This window comes from Podarcis melisellensis, assembly GCF_964234715.1.
Source record: "Podarcis melisellensis genome assembly, chromosome: 7".
In the NCBI taxonomy this organism is placed as follows: Eukaryota; Metazoa; Chordata; class Lepidosauria; order Squamata; family Lacertidae; genus Podarcis; species Podarcis melisellensis.
In genome coordinates, this window is record NC_138539.1 from 89,623,729 (window position 1) to 89,647,632 (window position 23,904).

Below are 23,904 nucleotides of genomic sequence, written 5' to 3' on the forward strand. Positions count from 1 at the left end.
GCAAAAAGAGGGAGAGGCCGCGTACCTACCTCTCTTGTGGAGTCTTTGGCTTAACTCCTTAGTCCAAAGAGAACCAAAGAGAGCTCGCGTTTGCGCATAACCACCCGCTGTTATCTTTGCCTCTCCGCCCTCTCAAGTCTGCCGAAAGTTAGATTGTAAGCTGCTGGGAGCAGGGACCTGTCTTCTCTCCACATATTACACCGCAAAAGGCCCAGCCGTGAAACAAAAAGAGCAACAATAAATATTTGAAATAGCTCATCCTTCCCCACAACCAATCGCAATCTTGAACCTCTTCTCTCCTCTTCACAGACGCAGACACGTACTTCGGAACTCTTCTAGGGGTCCTGGCGCTGCTTTTCCAGGGATGTTCAGACGGTGCATTTCAGGGGCTGGATGTCTCAGTGCAACCCTTGGGTGGAAAACTCGGAGATGCCCAGAATAGCCTCAGGCTCGGTCGCAACGCTGCCTGCCTTCCTCCCTTTCGTGCCCATGCACAACCTCTCGAAGGCTACAGCCCCAGGTCCCCCCACTCTTTGCACTGGCAGGCAAGATTGGCTAAGGGGGTCTCACCAACCAGAAGGTACCCCAAAGCATAATCCATGCAGAGTGCCCCCCACCCAGTCCAGATGTGCCCCTCTGGAAGACACGGGAGTTTCTCGCTTTCCAAAAAGGACAGATCCAAGATCTCCATCTGCTTGCAACTGAATTATGATTGGAGTTAAAATTATCAGCGAGTTAATCATACCGTTGTTAAATTTTAATACACAAAACAGGGTGGGCTCCTTCCCGTTCTTCTTCAGTGTCCCATACTGAAATTATTGTTGACTTCTTAAGAACTTAAGAGTGACATCCTTTACAACTAGTAAATTAGGGATCCTCTATTTGCCACTTTCCTCACAGGCGCCTTTGAATTTGTTGATGTTTTTGTGGGGGCAGGGGAACACCACCACAAACTCTATCCAGTGTATGGATTTGTATAAATGTTTCAATTATAGCCCTAGTAACAATAACAATACTAGACATTTATTTAGAGCTCTTGTGTAAGTCCAAAACAGTTCACACACATTCCAGAGGTCCTTGAACAACTTTGACATGTAAATGGGACTGTTATCCCATATTGCAGATACGTCTGCGTTTGGAGAAAGTGGTGGTGCAAAGCTTGAAGTTGATACTTAGTTTGTTCATTTCCTTTTAAAAACTGAATTAATATTTAATTAATCTTTCCTCTATTAAAATTGCAGAAACAGTGTACAACACTTCCTATAATGCCTGTTTGGAATTCGATGTGAACAAGGTTCACCAGAGGAGGGTTGTGCAGGCAACAGCAACCCTTTCCTTGGAATTGTAATGACTGCAGGACATCCATGACAAGTCTGGACACAGTGAAACATCCAAACAAAATTGTGCAGTCGCTAAATGTAGTGAGCAACATATCTAAAAACAGTCAAAACCAATCCCATTTCAGCCATGCCCTCATTAGGCCTCCTTAGGCAATTCTGTACCCTCTTCTCAGAGTCCCACCCATTAGGAGGATTGCTATGAGACCAGCCTATTGCTTAAAACTTGAAATGCATCTCTATCAAAATGAAAAATATTAATAATTTCTTATATATCTTCTTCCTATTCCTACTGCACTAGTGTTAGATTAGAATTTTGGAAAGCTTACTTTCAATTCAAAAGAGGGAGGCATTAATGATGTTTATTCAACAATATTCAGTTGGGCTCTTCCAACCTGTAAGTGAGTCTCCAAGTTTGTTCTTGGAAAGTATCATTTATCTTGCAGACTAACACATGCCAATTAAAGTTATGGGTAGGTAGGTGAAAATGAACAGCCAAAAATAAGCATTCAAATGTCCCAGTGATATTTTAGGGAGAATCAAAACATCTGCTGAATTTAGGCTGAAGATTTCAATCCTTTTTTCTTTTTTGTAATGCACTCTGCTTATGAAGGTGGCCACACTCTTTCTCAGTGATTCACTTACACCTCTAATGCACACCCAGTCATAGGTACCACTTGTAGTAGCTGCTGACTGTTGTGCTCTATTATCCCTTATCTCTCCACAGACAGCCACCCAGTACTTCCAGGATGTTCCCCACTTGTTGCTTTGAAGGTCACAAAAGATACTGACAAGCAGTAACCAATGGGAAGCTAGTCGTTTCTATAGGGTTGCCACCTTTCCCCTTAATAGAGCTCAAGTGCTGTTCAAAAGTGCAGACAGAAAAGAAACAGGTGCCGGTGTTCTCAGCATGGGGATGCAGTGACAGCAGAAGCTGTATCTCCTCTGTCAATCAAGTAGCTTTCAAAAGATGCAGGATTGTTAACCCTATACTTACGTGATGCTGCCAGAATTCACTCTACAACCAACAATATTCAATAAAAGCTCTGTTTCCATATTATCTCTGTTCCTGTCAAGTTAGCAGACAGGCTGTCCATCTTCTTTCTCAACTCAGATGTGACCAACACATTGGACACACAATGTGAGCAGCAGGCAATGGGCATTCTACCATGACACTACCAATCCACCAGCCTTAGGATGGAAGGTCGGAATTTCTTTTTGCCTACTGCAAGCCATGAACACTGGAAAAGATGACTGGTTAGGCCCCAAGAGCTCACACTCCTTTTGACTCCCCTCATGGTAACTGTTGTCATGATAAATCTGAACTGAAACTCTGAAAAGGTGAAAATAATGATCACAGAAAAAATTGAATTAAATATGTGAGAAAGAAAACGAGCGGGGTTTTTATTTTAAAGGAGGGAGGGAATGATCAACCAAGCAATAATGTTGCTATGCAATAACACAATGACGCTCAAGGCATGACAGCAGATTCACCAGTGAGGTGTTGCTGGAATCAAAAACATTGGTTAGGTGTTGCTGATTTTTAAGGTGAAAGAAAACACAGGTTTTTGGATGGAGGAATTTACCTAAATAAAGTAGGAAATTACTGGAGTGAGGTCATTACAGTGGTACTTCGGGTTAAGTACTTAATTCATTCCGGAGGTCCGTTCTTAACCTGAAACTGTTCTTAACCTGAAGCACCACTTTAGCTAATGGAGCCTCTCGCTGCTGCCGCACTGCCAGAGCACGATTTCTGTTCTCATCCTGAAGCAAAGTTTTTAACCTGAGGTACTATTTTTGGGTTAGTGGAGTCTGTAACTTGAAGCGTATGTAACCTGAAGTGTATGTAACTCGAGGTACCACTGTAGTCCATTTGCCAGCCATTCCATGTTCTATGACTGGTAAGGATGTGTGTGGCTCCTTCCCAACCCTTCCCCCTAGGAACCAGTAGTCAGCATCAAACCTGCCATTTCTTGTATGCTGAGCCAGTCAGGTTCCATTGACCTATAGTTTCATGTTGTGGGTCCAACAGCTAAGAAGGTGGTTTCTGCCCATGCTGTAGAGGGAAAGGTAGCCCATCTAGAAGAAAACTCTGATCCTAATCCTCCACTGCCCTGCAGGATATCTTCTGGAAAAGAAAAGGCTAAGGAGTAAAACCCTATACAAATCTGGTGTGGAACCTCCTTCCAGCAACTCCTGTAAGGAAAAGGTAAAGGGACCCCTAACCATTAGGTCCAGTCGTGGCTGACTCTGGGGTTGCGGCGCTCATCTTGCTTTATTGGCCGAGGGAGCTGGCGTACAGCTTCTGGGTCACGTGGCCAGCATGACTAAGCCACTTCTGGCGAACCAGAGTAGCGCACAGAAACGCCATTTACCTTCCCGCCACAGCGGTACCTATTTATCTACTTGCACTTTGGCGTGCTTTCGAACTGCTAGGTTGGCAGGAGCAGGGACCGAGCAACAGAAACTCACCCCGTTGCGGGGATTCGAACCGCCGGCCTTCTGATCGACAAGTCCTAGGATCTGTGGTTTAACCCACAGCGCCACCTGCGTCCCATAGCAACTCCTGTAGCTGGTGCCAAACTTATTGCTCTGCTTTTCTTTGGACCATATCAGCAAGGCCAAAAAGGGGGCGGTCTTGTCTGGTCACCCAGGACCTCCACACGCACTGCTCAGGCTTATACTCTGGTGAGGTCACTTTGGTGCTGCTAACACAGTGGTTTGACTTCACCCCCAGGGGCAAACTCCATTGTCTCGCAAGACGGTGCCAATGCAACAATCCTTCCTGTTACTCATGTCTGTGAGTGAAACATTCAAAGCGATTGGCTTAGCGTTCAGAATTAAAACACTTGGCTAGCAGAGTTTAGATCACCATCCTTTGCAGCATTAAGTGGAAACTCTGGGAGCTAGGCTGTTTAGCATTCTTACCCTCTTAATAAATCAGTCAACAGACTGTAAAATAAACATTAAAAGTATTTACTTACATAAAGTACTTCACTTGATTTGAGCTGTAGCAGCAACCAAAATAAGGCAGTTAAAAACTACTTCTAAGTTACAAAATACAAAATTAGCTTCTAAAATGGAGTCCAGGCTCAGATGGAGCACAGACATATGTCTGGCCTGTCTCACATCCTGGGAAGAATGAGGAGGGAGGCTAATATACCTTTAACCCTTCCCACCATGGGAAAAGACATCACACAGACCCCTTTCTACCAATTACATTCTATGGTCTGAATCCAATTGTCTAGAAATTTGAACTTTTAATTCCTTACCCCTACAGTTATGATTTGTGGGTTCCCACTTAATTTTAATTTGATTTTAAATGTGACTCGAATTGTATTTTGAATTAATCGTTTGATTTTGTGTTTTTAATGTATTATATATTTGGTGTTAGCCACCCTGAGCCCGGTCTCGGCCGGGGTATAAATAATAATAATCATCATCATCATCATCATCATTATTATTACTAAATTTGTAGCTCTGTGGTTGTTAGACCCTAGATGAAGTTATCACCCAAAGTATGCACTGTTAGTTTTGGATGCAAATCTCCCACAAACCCCTTCTCAGACAAATAGAACAATTGAATGTACAATTTTTTATTAAGCCACCCAGAGTCCCATCATGATTTGAAGGTTCTCAAAGCTGTCTCTGTGTAGAGGTTTGCTGAGAATATCATCTGTCATCTCTTTGGTATGGCAAATAGGTCAACTCGACAAGTCCATCTTGCATCCCCTCACACACAAAGTGGTACTTCACTCCAATATGCTTGGTTGTTGTATGGAACATCTTGATCTGTGTTAGCTTCAAACAGTTCTGGTTATCCCCCATCAGCTGAATGGGCCTCTCCTACACCAGTTGGTTGAGCTAGGCCAGCTCTTTGCATGCCTCAGTAGCAGCTACATACTCAGATTCTGTAGAAGATAAAGCTACACAATTTTGTTTATAACTGTCCCAAGAAATGGAACCATTTCCAAATAACATATTTACCTATTTACTTATAGTGTTTAGTGTCCCCAGTCCATCAGCGTCCAAGTAACCTACCAGTTCAAGATTACTGTCTGCTGCCAGCTTAAGTTTGCAGTTCTTTGTTCCCATCAGATATATGCACAACTCTTTTGATAGCTTTCTTGCGTTTTGCAATATCTGCTCTACTTGTTGTGGTCAATTACAGTGGTCCCTTGGTTCTAAAACTTAATTCGTTCTGGAAGTCCGTTCCAAAACCAAAGCGTTCCAAAACCAAGGAGCACTTTCCCATAAAAAGTAATGCAAAACGGATTAATCTGTTCCATACTTTTAAAAACCCCTAAAACAGCAACATGAATTTTACTAACAAGACCATTGATCCACAAAATGAAAGCAATAATCAATGTTCTGCACTATAAAATAAATAAGACAGTATTGTAGATGATAAAAATTAAAATAATTTTTTTTCTTACCTGCACCGATAGTAATTGTTTGGATAGGGGGCTTTTATCCATTTCTACAGTCACACAATCAATCAATCAATCAATCATAAAACGAAAAACAAGCCACAGACACAAAAATAAAAAAGGCACACAAAAACATAAAAATTAGCAAAAACAAAAGACCAAATATCACCTCAGAACACTACAATCAGAAATGGAAGGCTTTAATTATGATTGCGGGGGGGAGAGACTTAAATTTGCTGCTTAAGGGGTATAATGAGAGGGGGAAGCCTTCATTATGATGGTTTTTTTTAAAAAAAATTGTTGTGCAAGGGTAAAATGAGAGGGGGAAAGCCTTATTTACAATGGGGGGGGGACCATAAATTTGCTGCTTAAGGGTAAAAACAGGACAGAAAAAGTCTTATTTATGATGGGGTGTACTTAATTTTTCTGCTTAAGGGCAAAACGAGAGCCTTAATTACTATGTGGGGGACTCAAATTTGCTGTGCAACAGTAAAAATGGAAGCTCAGGAGCACATTCGGCTACCTGGGCAAAGTTCGAAAACTGGAACACCTTCTTCCGGGTTTGCAGCGTTTGGGTTCTGAGTTGTTCAGGAACTAAGATGTTAGGAAACCGAGGTACCACTGTACAAAAGTTTTCCTATCACTGACCTGTACTGATTGCTGTCAGTTAAGTGTTTAGATTCATATTGGCTCTTTAGAAAATCAGAGGCCATAGGTATGGTTACAGCTTCAGGCTGCCAAGCAATTCAACAACTTGTTGTTTTTGGCTTGGAAGATCGGATCCACCCTCTGATCCTCCTCTTTCAATTTAGACCCCTAGGTAGTAGGAGACTTTTCCTGATTCTCTGATTGACACATCCTTTGCCACATCCTTTACTACTTAATCTCACTCACTCTTAGTTGCAATGGTCAGGTCATCCACAAATGATAGAACATAAGGACATTGTCCATTTTTGTGTTTTGTGTACAAACACTTGTCTGTGTGACCTTGTGTGTGAACTGTGCGAACTGTATGAACATGCTATGCAACTTCTCATCCAATAGCTGCTAAATTAGATTTATTTGGTTTGACAAAACCATTCGGCTGCTTCATGTAAATCTCTAAAGGTGTTCTAAAGTAGTGTATCTGAATACTGGAGCAAAAGTTTCATCAGTCCTTTCCATACTTTGGAAGGAAGTCTTTCCCCACAAGCCTTGCTTTGCAGCACTGAACTTTGCCTTCTGCCCCCTGCTTTATCTGGAGTGCCCACTTACTTCCAATTGCCTTCTTCCCAGGAGGCAGCGTGGCGAGGGTCCAGGTCTGGTTCTGGTGCAGTGCATCAAACTCCTCCGGCATAGGATCTTTCCACAGAGGAGCTTCAGCGACGGGCATTTCCTCTATCTCTTCCCAGGTGGAAGGTTCTAGGGGCTGCACCAACCCTGCAATGCAGGATAGTCGCAGAGGTGGAACACTTCAGTTGAGTCTGTCAGACCTCTGGTTCTGGAACTGCATCAACATCCTCATATTCACCCTCCAGTGGTAGTATCTCATCCCCTCTAGTGGTGCTATTTGGAGTCTGGTCTTCTGCTGCTTCTTTCTGTTCGTCATCTGTGCTAGAAGGTATGAAAGTAAAAGCTAGATCTGGACTGCTACGTATTGTGAAAAGTACAAAGGGTCTTGTGTTTCTTTCACTGACTGCTGAGAATAATCTATCACAGTTCCTCTTTTATCAGCTTTGCTGTGCTCATCAAAATGAACCACATCTTACGCTGACCTTTCCTCTTTTTAAGTCCATAACTTTTATCATTTTTGCCCCCAGAAGCATATCCTACCATAATTCCTTGTTCTACCCTGGAGTCTGGGTTGTGCCTGCTCTCTTTGTGTACAAAAACATAAGCAATACTGCCAAATATACTTATATGTGACAAGTTAGGTATTCTTCCATGCCAAAGTTCAAAAGGTGTGTGTAACTCCCTTGATTGGCAGTCAGTTTTGCAGATACACAGCAGTGGCTACGGCATCTCCCCACATGTACTTGGGAAGGCATCATCCAGGATGCATCTTGTCATTTCCAAAGAGACCTAAACCTTCTCTTTGCATATGAGTTCTGTTCAGTGTTTAAATTTTTGGGGAATAAATGTGCTTTATTGATTAAGCTCAAAAATAAACATAACATAAAGTGTGCATTACAACTTGAGAAAAAAGAACAGAAAAAAACACACAAGAAAAAACAGTAAAAGCTTTTAAATAGGCCAAAATAGCAATCATCTTCTATTCTGTTATTCTGTATTTTTTATCTTTATACATGACTTCCCGTCAACACCCAATGCGTTTACCTCTTCTGCAAAACATTTGTAGATTTCATAATTCAATCAAATTTATCATACACCTTACATCTTTTTCACTAATCCTTTTCTCTAATTTTACTCCAAACACTGTATTGTTTATAGAGATCATTCAAATGCTGCCATAGTTGCCACACCCTGATTATAGTTCTGTAAATATTTTTTAAACATGTCCCGTTTCTGAATAAAGCATTGATTTGAATTGCCTCTCTTGCCATTTGTGCCATTTCAACATATTCTAGAAGTTTGTTTAAACACTCTGATTTGGAAGGAACCCTTTCCCCCTTCCAATTCATTGCAACCAGGGTCCTTGCAGCCGCAGTGCCATATAGAAAAATTTCCTTAAGCCCTTTTGGTATTTCTTTATCTAAGATACCTAGAAGGAAGGCCTCAGGCTTTTTTGGAAAAGATACTTGCATCATTCTTTTCAGTTCATCATTTACGATATTCCAGAATTCTTTAATTTTTATACAGAGCCACCACATGTGGTACATATTTCCTTCTGTATCTCCATACCGCCAGCATGTGCTCAGGATATTTTTATACATCTTAGATAGCTTTGATAGCGTAAAATACCACCTAAACTGCATTTTCATGAGATTTTCCTTATAATAATAATAATAATAATAATAATAATAATAATAATAATAAATTTTATTTATATCCCGCCCTCCCCAGCCGAAGCCGGGCTCAGGGCGGCTAACAACAATCAAATAATCAAACAATCAAATAATCCAACATTCTAAAAACATTTCATTATAAAAATTAATGGCAACCGTTAAGCAAAATTCTATGCAGGTTGGCAGAGGAGGGAATCAGGCTGTGCCCTGACCAAAGGCCTGGTGGAACAACTCTGTCTTGCAGGCCCTGCAGAAAGATGTCAGGTCCCGCAGGGCCCTAGTCTCTTGTGACAGAGCGTTCCACCAGATTGGAGCTGCAGCCGAGAAAGCCCTGGCTCTAGTTGAGGCCAGTCTAACCTCTCTGTGGCCTGGGACCTTCAGGATGTTTTTATTTGCAGACTGTAGGTTCCTCTGTGGGGCATACCAGGAGAGGCGGTCCCGTAGGTACGAGGGTCTTAGGCCGTATAGGGCTTTAAAGGTTAAAACCAGCACCTTAAACCTGATCCTGTACTCCAGCGGGAGCCAGTGCAGCTGGTATAGTACTGGATGAATGTGATCTCGCAGCGAAGACCCCATAAGGAGTCTCGCCACGGCATTCTGCACCCGCTGGAGTTTCTGGGCCAGTCTCAAGGGCAGCCCCACGTAGAGCGAGTTACAATAATCCAGTCTGGAGGTGACCGTTGCATGGATCACAGTGGCTAGGTCAGGGCGAGAGAGATAAGGAGCCAACTGCTTAGCTTGGCAGAGATGAAAAAATGCCGCCTTTGTTATAGCTGTAATCTGCGCCTTCATAGAGAGGGAGGTATCGAAGATTACACCCAAACTCTTAACGGACGGTGCTGGCACTAATTGCACCCCCGCAAGAGATGGGAGTTGCCCCCTCAATCCCATATCGTCCCGTCCCTGCCAGAGGACCTCTGTCTTCAAAGGATTTAACTTCAACCGGCTCCCACGTAACCATCCAGCCACAGCTTCCAAACATCTGGTCAGTGTGCCTGGGGCCGAGTCAGGATGGCCATCCATCAACAGATAGTTGGGCGTCATCGCCATACTGATGGCAACCCAGCCCAAAACTCCGGACAAGCTGGGCGAGGGGGCACATAAAGATGTTAAAAAGCATCGGGGAGAATATCGCACCCTGAGGTATTCCACACACCAAGGAGTGGCGCGATGACAATTCCCCCCAAGCGCCACCCTCTGTCCCTGACCAGAGAGAAACGAGCGCAGCCATTGAAGGACTGTGCCCTGGATCCCCAGGTCGGCAAGGCGGTGGTCCAGGAGTTCGTGATCGACCATGTCAAAGGCTGCTGACAGTTCTGCAGCCCCGGACTGCCTCGATCCAGCTGCCTGCGGAGATCATCCGTTAGGGCAACCAGAGCCGTCTCGGTCCCATGACCAGTGCGGAAGCCGGACTGGAATGGATCCAGAGCCAATGTTTCATCCAGAAACCTACCAAGCTGTTCAGCAACCACTCCCTCAACCACCTTACCCAGGAATGGAAGATTCGAAACCGGGCGGTAATTGGATAGATCTAAGGGATCTAACAATGTTTTCTTTAAGAGCGGGCGCACCACTGCCTCCTTCAGTTCCCCTGGGAATATCCCGGTGCCAAGGGACAGATTGATGATATCCCCCAGGGGGGCCCGCACCTCATCTGGACACGCTCTAATCAGCCAAGACGGGCATGGGTCAAGAGGAAAGGTGGTGGGCTTTCCAGCTCGGAGGAGTCTGTCCACATCGGCTGGGGATATCCGGTCAAAGTGGTCCAATACTGGACCAGAGGACAGTCGAGGGGCCTCCAGTTCCTTTATTGTATCCAAATTGGCAGGGAGGTCATGGCGGAACAACAGGACCTTCCCTGCAAAAAAGCTCGCAAATGCCTCACAGCTGTGTGTCAGATTGTTATTTAAATTTGGCTGTCCTTCAAGGGACGTTAAAGACCTAATTATACTAAATAATTGTGCCGGGCGAGAGCTAGCGGATGCAATGGAGGCTGAGAAGTAAGACTTCTTAGCGGCCTTCACTGCCATCTCATAGGTTTTCATAAAAACCCTATAAGATGTTCTTGAGGCTCCGTCACGGGCACCCTGCCATACTCGCTCTAGCTGTCTGAGGTCCCGCTTCATTTTCCGGAGCTCCTCGGTAAACCAGGGAGCCTGGTTTCTGCGGGGTCGCAGAGGGCGCTTAGGTGCGATCTCATTGATGGCTGCCAGGAGCTGGATATTCCAGCCCTCAACAAGCTCAGTCAATGAGTCGCCAGGGGGAGTAAGGTCCCGCAAGGCTTGACGGAATCTATCAGGGTCCATCAGCCTCTGCGGGTGAGCCCAAATCGGCTCGCCACCTAAGCAGGGTGGGAGTGGAAAGTCAATCCTGGCTTTCAGAGCGTAGTGATCAGACCATGGCATCTTCATCGAAGGAGACATGATCACATCTATACCGGCGCCAAAGATCAAATCCAGTGTGTGGCCTGCTTGATGTGTGGGGCCCGAAACAAACTGGGAGAGCCCTAGTGTTGCCATGGAAGACACCAGGTCCAGAGCCTGTGAGGAGGGAGTGGCATCAGCATGGATGTTGAAGTCCCCCAATACCAATAGGTTAGGGAACTCCAAGGCCCAGCCGGCCACCACCTCCAGTAGGCCCGACAGGGTGGCTGCTGGTGCGCTAGGTGGCCGGTACACCAGCCAGACAGCCAAGCTCACCTCGGAGCCCCACACTAGGCCAACACATTCAATGCCGGGGATTGAAGGCGATGGTAGAGCCCTGAAAGAACAATCTTCCCGGATTAATAATGCCACCCCTCCCCCCCGGCCCACAGTCCGTGACTGGTGGAGGACGGAGAAACCTGGGGGTGCCATCTCTCGTAAGGTTACAGTTTCCCCTTTGCGCACCCAGGTCTCCGTCACACAAGCCAGGTCGACCCCCTGCGAGGTAAAGAAATCTGGCACTTCCCATATTTAAACAGCCTATCAAAACCTTTTCAGTCCAAAGCAGACACACTAAGCATGACATATTTCAATTGTGGGACATACAGGACCTGCTGCACAGTATTCTCTCTCAGTTCATTGCTTAGCTTGCAATTTAAGGTTCATGAACCTGTGCCACATACCTTTATGGTTTTGTGCTCTGCAATTTGGATATTACCATCTACTGATTGCAGTTAGATTCGTCTCTTGTTCCCCTTATTTTGTCTTGGTTGCTTGTTTTCAGGGAATTTCTTTGACTTTTGTGCTTTATAAAATTTGGCTAGGTATCCCTCTTTGTAGAAACTGTAGCAAACAACTTTTCTGGATATGGCCTTAACTCTCTTCTGGGATTGGGACACATAAATTGTGTCACTTCCATTCCTGATTCAAGAGTGTTCGCTCCTCTTCACGTTTTCCTCTTAGGTGTCGAACTGCATCACCAAGTGGTAAGTCTGGAATGTTATAGCCATGTGAGCTATAAAAATAACAAATTTGCGTCCTAGTGACCCCAGGAAATAACCAATTTGCATTCCTCATCCATTTTGTATTAGGAAATTTATATCTTTTCAATAATGGTCAGGAACTGTGTTTCATGATTTTTACAGTCCTTCTTGGATTCATGCCCTAAATGAATCTCTCATGATGTGAGTGCTTGCTTGTAAATCCAAATGCCTTTTCCAAGTTCTGAAGCATCTGAGCAGCTGTTTTTCTTTCCTTTGTGTGAATAATTTGGGCATCTGTGGGATTTTCCTAGATAATAGACACTGCTAATTTATCTTGCTCCTCCCATAACATTAAGACTTCAGCCTCACCAGGTTTGGCTCTCCTGATACAATCTAAAATACTCTATCAAATCTGGTTCTCAGTCATCTCCTCCACTGCATGAAATTTCCTTCTGTTGACTTAGGTAACTTGGGGCTTTCTTCCTCAACTAAATTCTTCCTATTCATGTGCACATTTGTTTTTCCAGGCAGCCTGCTTGTCCGTTCTGTGTGAAATAGAGTTAATAGGTTGGGTAACATTGTCAGCCAGTGTTCCTGATATTGCAGGTTTATTTTGGCACTGTTGGTGCTTTTCATGCATGTCTGGTGGGGAGAAGCATTGCTAGTCAGTCATTGTGACTGGCAGTTTCCAAGGATGGTGTATGAGTTAACTGTAAATGTTGTGACATGCAAGCTGTTGTGACATTCACAAAAGGAAGGAAATCATACAGAATAGGGCCATTTAGATTGCCTGGAAGACGGAAGGAGAAATAGTTAATGGAGCAGGCCTCTTCTTCAAGGAAGCTGTGTAGGGTCAATATTGGAACTTTAATTGGGCCTAGAAGCTAACAGTCAAAATGGGGCAACATGATCTCCCTATTGGAGCTCCTGATAACAGCTGGGTCTTGGCATTCTGCACTGGTAGAAGCATTTAGACCATTTTAAAAGGCAACCATAACATGTTACAATAATCCAAAATAAAGTTGATCAGAGCTTAAATGAGAGCTGCTGAATCCCACTTCCAAAGGCTTTTGCAGCTGGGAAGTTCTATTAAATACCTTGATAAGAGAGACTTTTCTCACTTTTAGCAGCCCTCCAAGGGATTACTTTTCTAACTCTGTTTTGGATCATCCTCTGGAAAATCAGCCAAGGGGCTCCTGACTGCTAAAGAGCACACAAGGTCAAACTAGGAAAGACCAAGAAAGTATGATACAGCTGTTACTGAATCCACACCTTCCTTTTCCCTAGACAAGGAAATGCAAATTATGAACACCTATTATAGGATGGAACCAATATTTGTGAATTTACCCTCCCCATTATAGCCCTCCCCCACTGCCTTCAACCTTGTTCTGGAAGGTCCCTCAATTCTCTGGAGCCCATTTCTGGGAGGCGATGAAGCTGGCAAATACTTCTTCCCTCCTTTTCCATTAGTGGAAGCACCCACTGGATCACTCCATGAACACAAGGCCACCAATGGGATTACACCCATATAAAGGAAAAATACATTATTAAGCTGTCCCCCCCCCCGTACTATGCAATGTCTGCTATCAGTAGACGCTTATAATTTAATGTTGAACTTAAGTAACTTTCTAAAAAAGCAGTTATAATTTTCATGCATAAGGTAGATCAGGAAGTTTATGTTTCAGTGTTGGCATAAGTCTAAAACATTGGAGTGGGAGTGCTGAGCAGCATAATTCACATACTTTTAAAAATGGTACACCTGGAACATAATCCAGCCAAAATTAAATCAGTTTTAGATTTATTTCAATAGGAACAGCTGATTAACTGGTAACATTAGTTAGCCTAATATTGTGCCTTCATTGATGCTTAGCTCTTCCCACAAGATCAGTTTAACCTAAAAATCCTTACCTTTTTATTAGATTGCACCTCATGTTAGCTGTTTGTTGGGTTATCAAGTTGCAAACATAAATTGATTCACCAACAGTTACCACTTTGCCTCTGATCAGAAGGCAAGGTGAGTGGAAAGCATTGCAACTGATCAAGATTGATCAAAGATACAGTGGTGCCTCGCAAGACTAAAATAATCCGTTCCGCGAGTCTCTTCGTCTAGCGGTTTTTTCGTCTTGCGAAGCAACCCTATTAGCGTCTTAGCGGCTTAGCGCTATTAGCGGTTTAGTGGCTATTAAAGGCTTAGTGGCTTAGCGGCTAAAAGGCTATTAGCGGTTTAGCGGCTTAGAAAAAGGGGGGGGGGCGAAAAAAATCGCAAGACGTTATCGTCTTGCAAAGCAAGCCCATAGGGAAATTCGTCTTGTGAAGCGCATCGAAAAACGGGAAACCCTTTCGTCTAGAGGGTTTTTCATCTTGCGAGGCATTTGTCTTGCGGGGCACCACTGTATATTTAATGATGTAATGCACAGAGGAGGAAGTGTCTCTGCAGACCTTTAATTCTGCATCTTCTAGTAAGCACTGCCAATTTTCTGCACTCTGGAAGTGGGGCATTCGGGACTGAGGTTTCTTTGTCTTTGGCAAAGCTCAAAACAATGGTCAGCAGATGTTTCAATCATTTACCCACCACCCTCTGTTGGCCTACCTCTTGTGGGGAATGTTTGCAGCAGCTTTAAACAAGGTAGAAGCCCATGATGCAGTAGTGTCAACCTGAAAGCTACAGTTGGGAAACTGAATAGGCTTTTGGGTTCCAGCCAGCAAGTGGAATGGGTTGGGGTGGGGAAAAACAAGGTGGCAATTCAACTGGCTGGTAGCAGGAAGCTATCAGTTACTCTACACACCGTCACTCCACTTCCTGGCTGCCTAGCAGCTGCTCTCTTTTACATCAACAATGGAACAACCCAAGGGTAGACCAAACGCTTCTTTTATTTCAAACTCTGTTAAGCTTTGTGTACTTGTTCAACCTGCTGAGAAGGGTATCCAAGTGGCAGATAATTATAGATATCATAAACAAATTTAACTTGAAACACTTCACATTTTACAGGATAATCCTGTCCTATGTGCGGTAATTTATCGATGCTGTTATCATATTGACTATTATTCATAGCCCTCTTTGTCTTACTGTACTAGAGCATTCCATAGAAAATGTATTATCCTACTATAGAAAGGATCCATTAATCAGAAAAGTCAAATCTGTTTTTTTGGGGGGGGAGTTTGAGGGTGGGGTTTCTTTTTTTTCCTTTTGTAAATCAACCTTTCGTATAATAGCTCATCTCATTTCTGTCAGCAGAGAAATTAATTTTGGGGGCAGGGTGATGGTGGAATCAAACAAAATGCCATGTAACTTTCTTACTCAGATGTAGATTAAAATATATTAATTTTTTTGTAGCTATATGTAGATATAGGACATAATTCAAGTAGAAGGTCAGTTTATGTAATGCTAAACCATGGTTTGGTGTTATGAGAACAAGCCTTGTGCTCATGTGCTTTGATTAGTTATGCTGTAGTTTGTGGAAAACCATAGTTTGCTGTGACATTTGGGGGAAAGCAAACTATGGTTTACATTCTCCCTTTAAACTATTAAACTGGTCTGAAATTCTGGTTTGGAGGGCAAACATAAGTTTGCGGATTTGGATGAACAGTAAATTATGGTTTCTCAGCAACAAACTAGGAAATGACTAATCAGAGTGTGAAAGCACTGACTGTTTGCCTCCACTTTGTGATGTGCACAATTTGTCACCTGAAGTGGCTTTTTTCATTCATATAACTTGTTATGCACCAATTCAGCCCACTGGATCTGAATACTGAGTCAAACTAGAAATAAAACAGGAGATCCAAAATCAAGGTTTTCTAGGAGCTAAAAGCAGCCACAGGAGGAAGAACTGAACTGAGGAAGGGATCGTGCACAAGAGGTTTTAACTGCTTGCTCCTATTCCATTTGCTTCAAACAGGGGATTCCTTCTCATAATATGCCTCAGAATACCTGTTGCTGAGAACATGAGTGGGAGTGCGCTACTGCATCTGTGCCTCGCTTGTGGACTTCCACAGGCATTTGGATAGCCAGTGTGAGAACAGAGCTGGGCTGTGTAGGCTTTTGGTCTGATCTAGAAGTGCCCTTCCTATATCTAGTATCTATCTGCCTGTCTGTATAGCAATATCATAAATATATTAAAAATTAATGATTTATAATATTTAAAGTACAGAATATGTGACATCATAATTCATATGAAGTCACAAATTCTTTATACATTCTGCTCTCATACATCTCCGCTTCATATTATCTACAACAAGGAAACACTCACTATTTTACTTTTCCAGGAATCTCCTGTCCTTTACATAAAGTTAATTTTACCAATTAATAGTAGTTTTAAGAATTTCTAATTGTATTATGCTTGCATTTCAATATTTTGTATATAGTAGCTTGACTGCTGCTAGAGATTTAAGACTACATCTTGATTCTCACTCCCCTCCCTGACTACACAATCCTTCGTGTAATAACAGGCCAGAAGAATCTTTGGAATAAAAATCCTAGTAGTGCTCTGATGATTTCAAGGATATTTCCCACAGACTTCTTAGCTTTTATATTCTCTCCACAGATGCATGAAATCTCATTACAGTACTAACAGCTGTGTTCAATCATTCCATTAATACTGTTTAACTTCCAAGGTATCAGGTGCCATTGTGATGCAAAGAAAATACTGCTTTGAGATGGTGAGACATGAAGTGTAGAACTCCCCCTCCATTGTCTTAGATTGTTTACAGCACAATCCTCTGCAAGTTTACCCAGAAGCAAGTTCCACCAGCTCAGTGGGGATTACTTCTGGGGAAGAGTGGTAAGATTGCAACTGTATACACACTTTCCTGGGACGGAGTCTGAGGAAACAAAGTAGTATGTATTTCTGCGTAGGCCTACAAAGGATTGCACTGTACAGTGGTACCTCAGATTACATACGCTTCAGGTTACATATGCTTCAGGTTACAGACTCCGCTAACCCAGAAATAGTGCTTCAGGTTAAGAACTTTGCTTCAGGATAAGAACAGAAATCGGGCTCCAGCGGCGCGGCAGCAGGAAGAGGTCCATTAGCTAAAGTGGTGCTTCAGGTTAAGAACAGTTTCAGGTTAAGTACGGACCTCCGGAACGAATTAAGTACTTAACCTGAGGTACCACTGTATAGGACTTAATATAGGACTTAATTCTAGTGCAATCTCTCCCAAGTAGTATGTGATCTAGAAACTGCCTTTTTCTTTAAACTATGAAAACTGAATTTAATAAGTTCTTATTCATCTTGCTTGCCATTGTTAAGAAGTGTTGGATTTGAAGATACTGAAAGAATAAAAACAAAGAAAGATATGTTGGTCCATAAGAAAAAGCTTCAAAATCTGGAGTTTGGCAAATATACCTATTAAGAGCAATTAAAATGTCAAATATAGGGAACAAGCTTTTGAGTTCTCCATATAACCCTCAAAATTCAGGCCACCTTCAGGTGACAGAAATGTTTCCTTTGGCTTTAGATTCTTCCCCAAACAGTTATGTTTGGTATTCTCCAAGGCACAAAAAAGACCAAGGCAGTCAATCGATTTCACACACACACCAACTTGGAATACCCTGAGAAATTTCACTAATCTTATATAACCACCCTTCCTTCCCACAAAAATTCTGAGTTGTTTCTCCTGGACAAATTCTCCAAATTTACGTGGGACAAAGTCAATCACAGCTCTCATCTCAGGCAATATTAGCTTTCTCTACTTACTCAAATCTTTTTTTTGGGCAGGAACCACCAAATTTTCTTAAAATGTTGCCTTGCAAGCAATGCAGTGCAACTGTGGTAGCAACATATAAGTAAGTTCTCATCTGCCTACAAACCCAAGAACAGTCAATGTGGTGTATTGGCTAGCATGTTGAAATGTGGCCTGTGCGATCTGGATTCAAATCCCTAGCCAATCTGGAGATTTTGGGCAAATTACTGTCCCTCAAAACAAGGTGGTTCTGAAGATAAAATGTGATGACTTTATGTTCCTAATCTCCCTGGAGGAAGAGCAAGGTACAAATACAATGGATAGAATTATTCTAGCAACACGAAGGATCCAGGCCTCCATGTGCAGTGAAGAAATGACTCTGAAAACATAGGTATTTGAGCAGCTGTTGGTAGCTTGATTATATCTAGGTTCTACACACTTCAGTAAGAGTTCCTGAACATGAACCATCTTTGGTTCCTAAGCAGCATGTGCAAACTTATTCTAAAATGGATGATGACCTCTTCATTGAGAGATTCCTTTGGCCCAGCCCTAAGATTCTTACAAAACATCTGAAGATTTAAACCAATACAATCTTGTTATTCAAGTTTTAACACTTTTAGCACAAGCTTCTTTTGAACTGAGAACTGTCAGAGCTCATTTGACTGATACTGCAGTATGCAAAAATGCCTATTTTTTTCAACAAAACAATATATTTGTACATCAGAGAAAAGCAATTATTCATTTCAAGGAACTGTAGGCCTGAATGAAAGCGTTTCATTGCATATAAATTTATTAAAATTTAAACATTAAATTCAACATGTTAATTAGGAGTGTGTGCCATGCACTGACACTGACAGTAAGAAATGGATCTCAACAACTGCTCTGCAGAGATATGTTCACTGGTATTATTTGCTCTTTGATTACTAATATATTTATAGCACTCTTAATTTAAGACTTTTCATTAAAAAAAAAGGTCTTATATGGGCATTATGTAAATTTGCTGTATGTCTTTTACATCAGGACAAGTGCTACCAGTTTAAAGGGGGATGGTAAATAAAATGCATTTATATGTATGCCAAATGGTGCATAAGACTGCATAGTTAAATCAAATAAAGAAACACAATTTCATTTTAAAATATATAGATTACAGTTGAATTTATGCAAATCCATGATTTGCAAAACTGCAGAGTAACAGAATTGGTGCAATTTACCAGAAGCAAAGGAGTCTTGATACAACAGAGAACATCATTTTCAGATTTCCCCCCCTTCCCTGCCACTTGCATATAGTCTGTTGTTTTACTGCTCCTACTTTAAAAAGTTCATTTTGCATTGATGCAACCCCAAAGCAAGGCAAGGAGAGGTGGTTGCCTCAAGGGATCTATTTCCAAGGCAGCAGACAGCAGGAGAGCAGAAGACAAACAGACTGGAGAAACTGAGTCTGTTAATCCATCAGCAAGTTCCGCTGGGGAAGCTGGCTGAGCCTTAAAAGAGAAGGGCGACACTGAGACCCCCTTCATGTTCTTGGCTCGGACAAACTGTCATTTAGCTCCTCCCCTCCTAGAATAATTCCCACAGCAAGCTTCCACCTGGTCCTTATGTAACAGTACTGTGTTGTGTTAGGTAAGAAAGAGTTGCCACTTGGATTTGCTGATCTTCCTGTTTCATCTCGATTCCTTTTAAAATTATATCTCTTAAGATTATTAACTGTTCTTATAAAATGTAAACTACTGTGAGTGCTTTGACATAACGGTGGCATGAAAATACCAAAACCAATAAGTGAAATGAACATCACATTCCTCTCTCTCACAAAGATATATCAAATTGATATTTCAAGGCAAAGCAGGTTTTCCACACCAATATTGTACTTGATAGTAGTACTGGGTATTGATAAGCAGGTTAATACTTCTCATTGAGAAACTAGATTGAAGTGCACGTCCACAATTTGCTTCAGCAGCATGGATAAACAGCACATCATAGTTACTGAATATCAGCATTGATACTTAAAAGTCCAGTCTGGACTTTGGAATAAAGATAATGATATCTAACTGCGTGGTTATCTACTCTGTACTCCTTGTTTAGACCTGAACCTTATATTTCCCTTGTAAAGCAATTAGAAGCTGCAATAAATTATATGCCAGGACAAAAAAGGCAAGCAATGTGAAAAAACAGACAAGTATAAAAAACAACTGGGAGCTTGTTGTGGGGAATTCTGTAGACAGTGTATCAATCAGAACATATGTAAGCTGTTATTTGTAAAGAAATGCTCAAAGAATAGCTAAGTCTGTATTCTGTAGTTTGGTAGGCTCCAAGAAGAAACTCCTGCATAGGAGCAATGGATTTTTTTACTGTGGAAATCAAGGCAGAAGCAGGTCTTTTCTGTCTGAATACAAACAGGAGGTTTGGGGTTGGGTAGTATCTCTGGTGTGGGGCGTGTTGTGCTCCTTCTGGCTTAGTTTGTCCATCTTCGGTTCCCACCCTACACTCAGCTCTCACCTGTGGCTCCTAGGCTGTCAGCATGTGACAGCAACCATACCCCGGGAAACAGCTTCGACTGGCAAGCTGATGGGTCTCAAAAACTCAATGAATTAGGGACTTCCCCTGCATGCGAGGACAGGCTTCAGCAGATTGAGTGGACGAGAGCAATAGTGGGTCCAATGGAGCAAAATGGCAGTTTCTGCATGTGCTGTAGAGGGAAATGAGGGGCAGATGGGGCTCATCAATCTGGGAAGGGAGCCCATCTAAGAGAAGGAAAACTCTGATCCTAATTCCCCACTGCCTTGCAGCTATGCTCATTTATGAGAAAGGAGTAAACCCTGAGCAAAAATCTGCACCCACTGCCTTGTGGGACACCATTGGCTAAGGCTAAAGAATAAACCATACACAAATCCAGAGTGGAGTCGCTAAAACAGCTGGATGGTGCCTTGCACGCCTCCTTCTGGCAAGTCCCGTAGCTAAGCTGGTGCCAAATGCATTGCTCTGCTTTCCTTTGGACGACACCAGCAAGGCACCGAGGGGGTTCTTGTCACCTGGGTAGCCCAGGACCTCTATACACACTGACCAGGCTTCCACCCTGGAGAGGTCACCTTGCTGCTGCTAATGCAGAAAAAACAATGCAGCAGGCAGCAGTTATGAGTTACCAGTCCTTGCAGTCACTGTGCTTCTCCAGTAATTTAACTTCATTCCTGTCTCTCTAGACAGAGGCATTACAACAGGTGCCCCTTTCCAAAGGAAAAGCAGAAAGACATCCAGTAGACAGTTATGATTTTCCCATGAAGAAGCAGAGAATGCTAGATTTTTTCTCCTTTCCTGCTGGACTAAACTTGATGCTGAATCTATTAGGCTAAAGTAGACATGTGGAAAATGTGGGGAATTCACTCCATTGTCTTGCTGGTTTCCCAGCTTTCTTCCTGTCCTGTGGCTTCATGGTAAACCCATCTTTGTGTCCCCGGGGTACATAATCTAAGTATTGATTCTGAGTGCAGATTAAGTAAATAAAAGGATCCACTACAAATATTAAATGCATTATACTTACCAACATTCTCATGGTGCTGTTACTTCCCTTATCCCAAAATAAAGTTCTCTTAAACATATTTTGTTCTACTTCTGTTTCCCTCCCTATCCCCATTCCTATCCCAAACTAAAAGAAAACAAACACAAATATTAATCATACAGATCCCAATTTATTTTTAGATCTCAATTATACCACAATTCAGAGAACATTATCATCAAGGTATAGTAGTGGAAACAGGCAGTAGTTGGCTACTGCTCCTATCTGCTTAGGTTATCTTCACTCAACAGCTGACCAAGGATGTATCCAAAGGATTGTCAATATGACTAAGTACTTGTGGTTTTTTGATTACTGCTCCTTAGTATATAATCTCATGTGCATTTGCTCAGCCTTTATGTAGATAGCTCTCTGCAGTAGCTGTTGCCTTGTATTGTGCAACAGGATTTGGTGAACTGGAAAGTGATTTCACACAAGAAGGGTCTATAGTTTTGAGAGATAGATGGATTGAGGACATTGTTCAATAAGCCATTTTATTGTACTACTTCATGGTAAGGGTTATATCTAATTGTTTTCTCAGAATAGACCCACCAAAATTAATGAACCAAATTTAGTCATGTCTATTAATTCCAGCGGGCCTACTTTGAGTGGAACTAACATTGGACAAAACCCTTAAAGCACAGTAATAAAAAAGAACAAACCGCAGAAGTGTGCTGACAGTAGAATCCTGCTACGCAATGCAGGTTTGCAGTGATAATAAATTAGTTCAAGCCACTTCACAGAATTAGAACTGCAGAGTTGGAAGGGACCCCTGAGGGGCATTTAGTCCAAGGTGTTTGGACACTGAGTTTGAACTCCATTTGGTTCCTCTCCTAACACGATTTTATTTTGGAGGCACTGTGGGCAAATCCTGCGACCTCCACAAAACAACAGCTCTGAAATACACCAAGCAAAGATTTCATGGCACAAACTGTTCACACCAAATAGGAAGGAATGTCCCTTGACACACACCTACCTGGGACCAAACCCCTTTCGAGGTGACTTACTCGCGGGAAACAAGGCACGTGATCCGGCAGCACGCTTGCAAATCCAAGGTTAAGCAATCCAATTGAAGCACTTGAAAAGCAAGAAGAAATCCAGTTGATTTTATCCGGTATGAAACTTACGCAGGAGCTCTGCTCTGCACTTACTACGGAGGTAGTCCAACTGGACTCGGCAGGGCTTACTTCTGAGTAACTGCACACAGAAGCAGGCCGCAACCAGGGGCGGAGCAGGGGGGCAGTTGCCCCCATCAAGTAATTACAAATACAGTGGTACCTCGGGTTAAGAACTTAATTCGTTCCGGAGGTCCGTTCTTAACCTGAAACTGTTCTTAACCTGAAACACCACTTCGGCTAATGGGGCCTCCTGCTGCCGCCGCGCGATTTCTGTTCTCATCCTGAAGCAAAGTTCTTAACCCGAGGTCCTACTTCTGGGCTAGCGGACTCTGTAACCTGAAGCGCCTGTAACCCGAGGTCCCACTGTGCTCACCTGCCCGGCGCCCCCCCGCGGGGCTCCCTTCCGAGTCAGGACCAGCCGGGACGCCCCTCCCCCCCCCGCCATCCGAAGACAGAGCAGGGGCGGGGCCTCTTCTCGGCCTGGCCGCGACTGGCTGGCTGCGGGAGGAGGCGGGGCTGGCCGCGGTGCACCTCGGGAGCGCGGCCTCGTCTCGCAGGAGACGCCCCCAACAAACGCGGCTGACGGGTCCCTTTGCCGCGCTCGCCCCATGGCCGGCCGCGTCCGTGGGACCCCCGGCCCTCCCGCGCCCGCCTGCGGAGGGCAGCTCCGCCGCCTTCGGGAGAGTCTCCGGGACAGGTGAGGTCGCCCCCCGCCCTCGCCCGGGCTGCCCCGGGGTCCAGCCGGAGCTCCCCTCGGGCGGAGCCGCCTTCCCCGCCCCGGGCTCCTGTGGGGGATCTTGGGGCCGAAGGGGCGGAGTTTGCGCGGAGCTCCCGAGGGGATCGCGCGTGACCTTTTTATTTAAATACTTTACTTCCTGGGCGCAGCCGGGCTTTATTTTAGCAGGACGCCCACCTGTCACCCCCCTCTGTGGGGCAATGAAATGTCTCAGCAACCGTTGTTTTAAATTACTTTCTTTTCACCCCAAGTGCTCCGAAAAATACAGTATGTCTAAATAGTTCTGCAATTTCTACATTTAGTTAAGTATTTTTATTTATTGATGGGGGGCAGGCAGCTGCCCCTCTGGCTATGCCAATACTTTATTTAAATATCAACTATTCAAATGTGTTTTCCTGTGCAATGTCACCGGGACAGCAGTCCGTGGCAGCTGCCACAAGAGGTACAGGCTTGCTTGGCCCACATCCGCAGCAGGACAGAGTGTACAGAGGCTACAAAAGCGCTGGTGCCAGGCTATTTCGTGCCATAGGCAAAGCTAGCCACTTGCAGGCACACGCCCCCCCCCAATAAAATTGCTAGCTTCAGTTTTCAAAAACAGATGCTTTGTAGGAAAAACAAAAAGCCGCAAAACTTTAAACAGCTCAGTTTCTTTTAAATGGCAAAACTAAGTAATGCAACTGTATTTTATCGCCCTTCTCAAATACAA

At 43.4% G+C, this 23,904-nt stretch overlaps 1 protein-coding gene and 1 long non-coding RNA gene across 12 annotated transcripts in view; one reads left to right on the forward strand and one right to left on the reverse strand.

Annotated features, from left to right (window-relative positions):
• Positions 1 to 4,297: 4,297 nt before the first annotated feature.
• On the reverse strand, positions 4,298 to 22,655 carry LOC309373606. Of its 4 annotated transcripts, none has more exons than XR_014170080.1 (3): positions 22,321 to 22,655; positions 21,337 to 21,437; positions 4,298 to 7,360 (listed from the first exon to the last, which is right to left on the reverse strand). It is a non-coding gene; the product is annotated as an uncharacterized lncRNA (long non-coding RNA). The 4 variants fall into 4 exon arrangements; XR_014170081.1 differs by having other exon boundaries at positions 4,298 to 7,355; positions 21,333 to 21,437; XR_014170082.1 differs by having other exon boundaries at positions 21,333 to 21,437; positions 22,321 to 22,651.
• Positions 22,656 to 23,001: 346 nt separating this feature from the next.
• The window catches only part of KIZ (kizuna centrosomal protein), a 175,782-nt gene continuing 174,879 nt past the window's right edge, over positions 23,002 to 23,904 (forward strand). For 3 of the 8 annotated variants that reach the window (XM_081917793.1, XM_081917796.1, XM_081917798.1), the window contains exon 1: positions 23,005 to 23,159. In XM_081917793.1, the coding sequence (XP_081773919.1) occupies positions 23,071 to 23,159 (89 nt within the window). In that variant the 5' untranslated portion in view covers positions 23,005 to 23,070. Of the gene's footprint in view, positions 23,160 to 23,904 lie in introns of all 8 variants that reach the window. The other 5 variants (XM_081917795.1, XM_081917797.1, XM_081917799.1 and 2 more) reach the window with 3 other exon arrangements.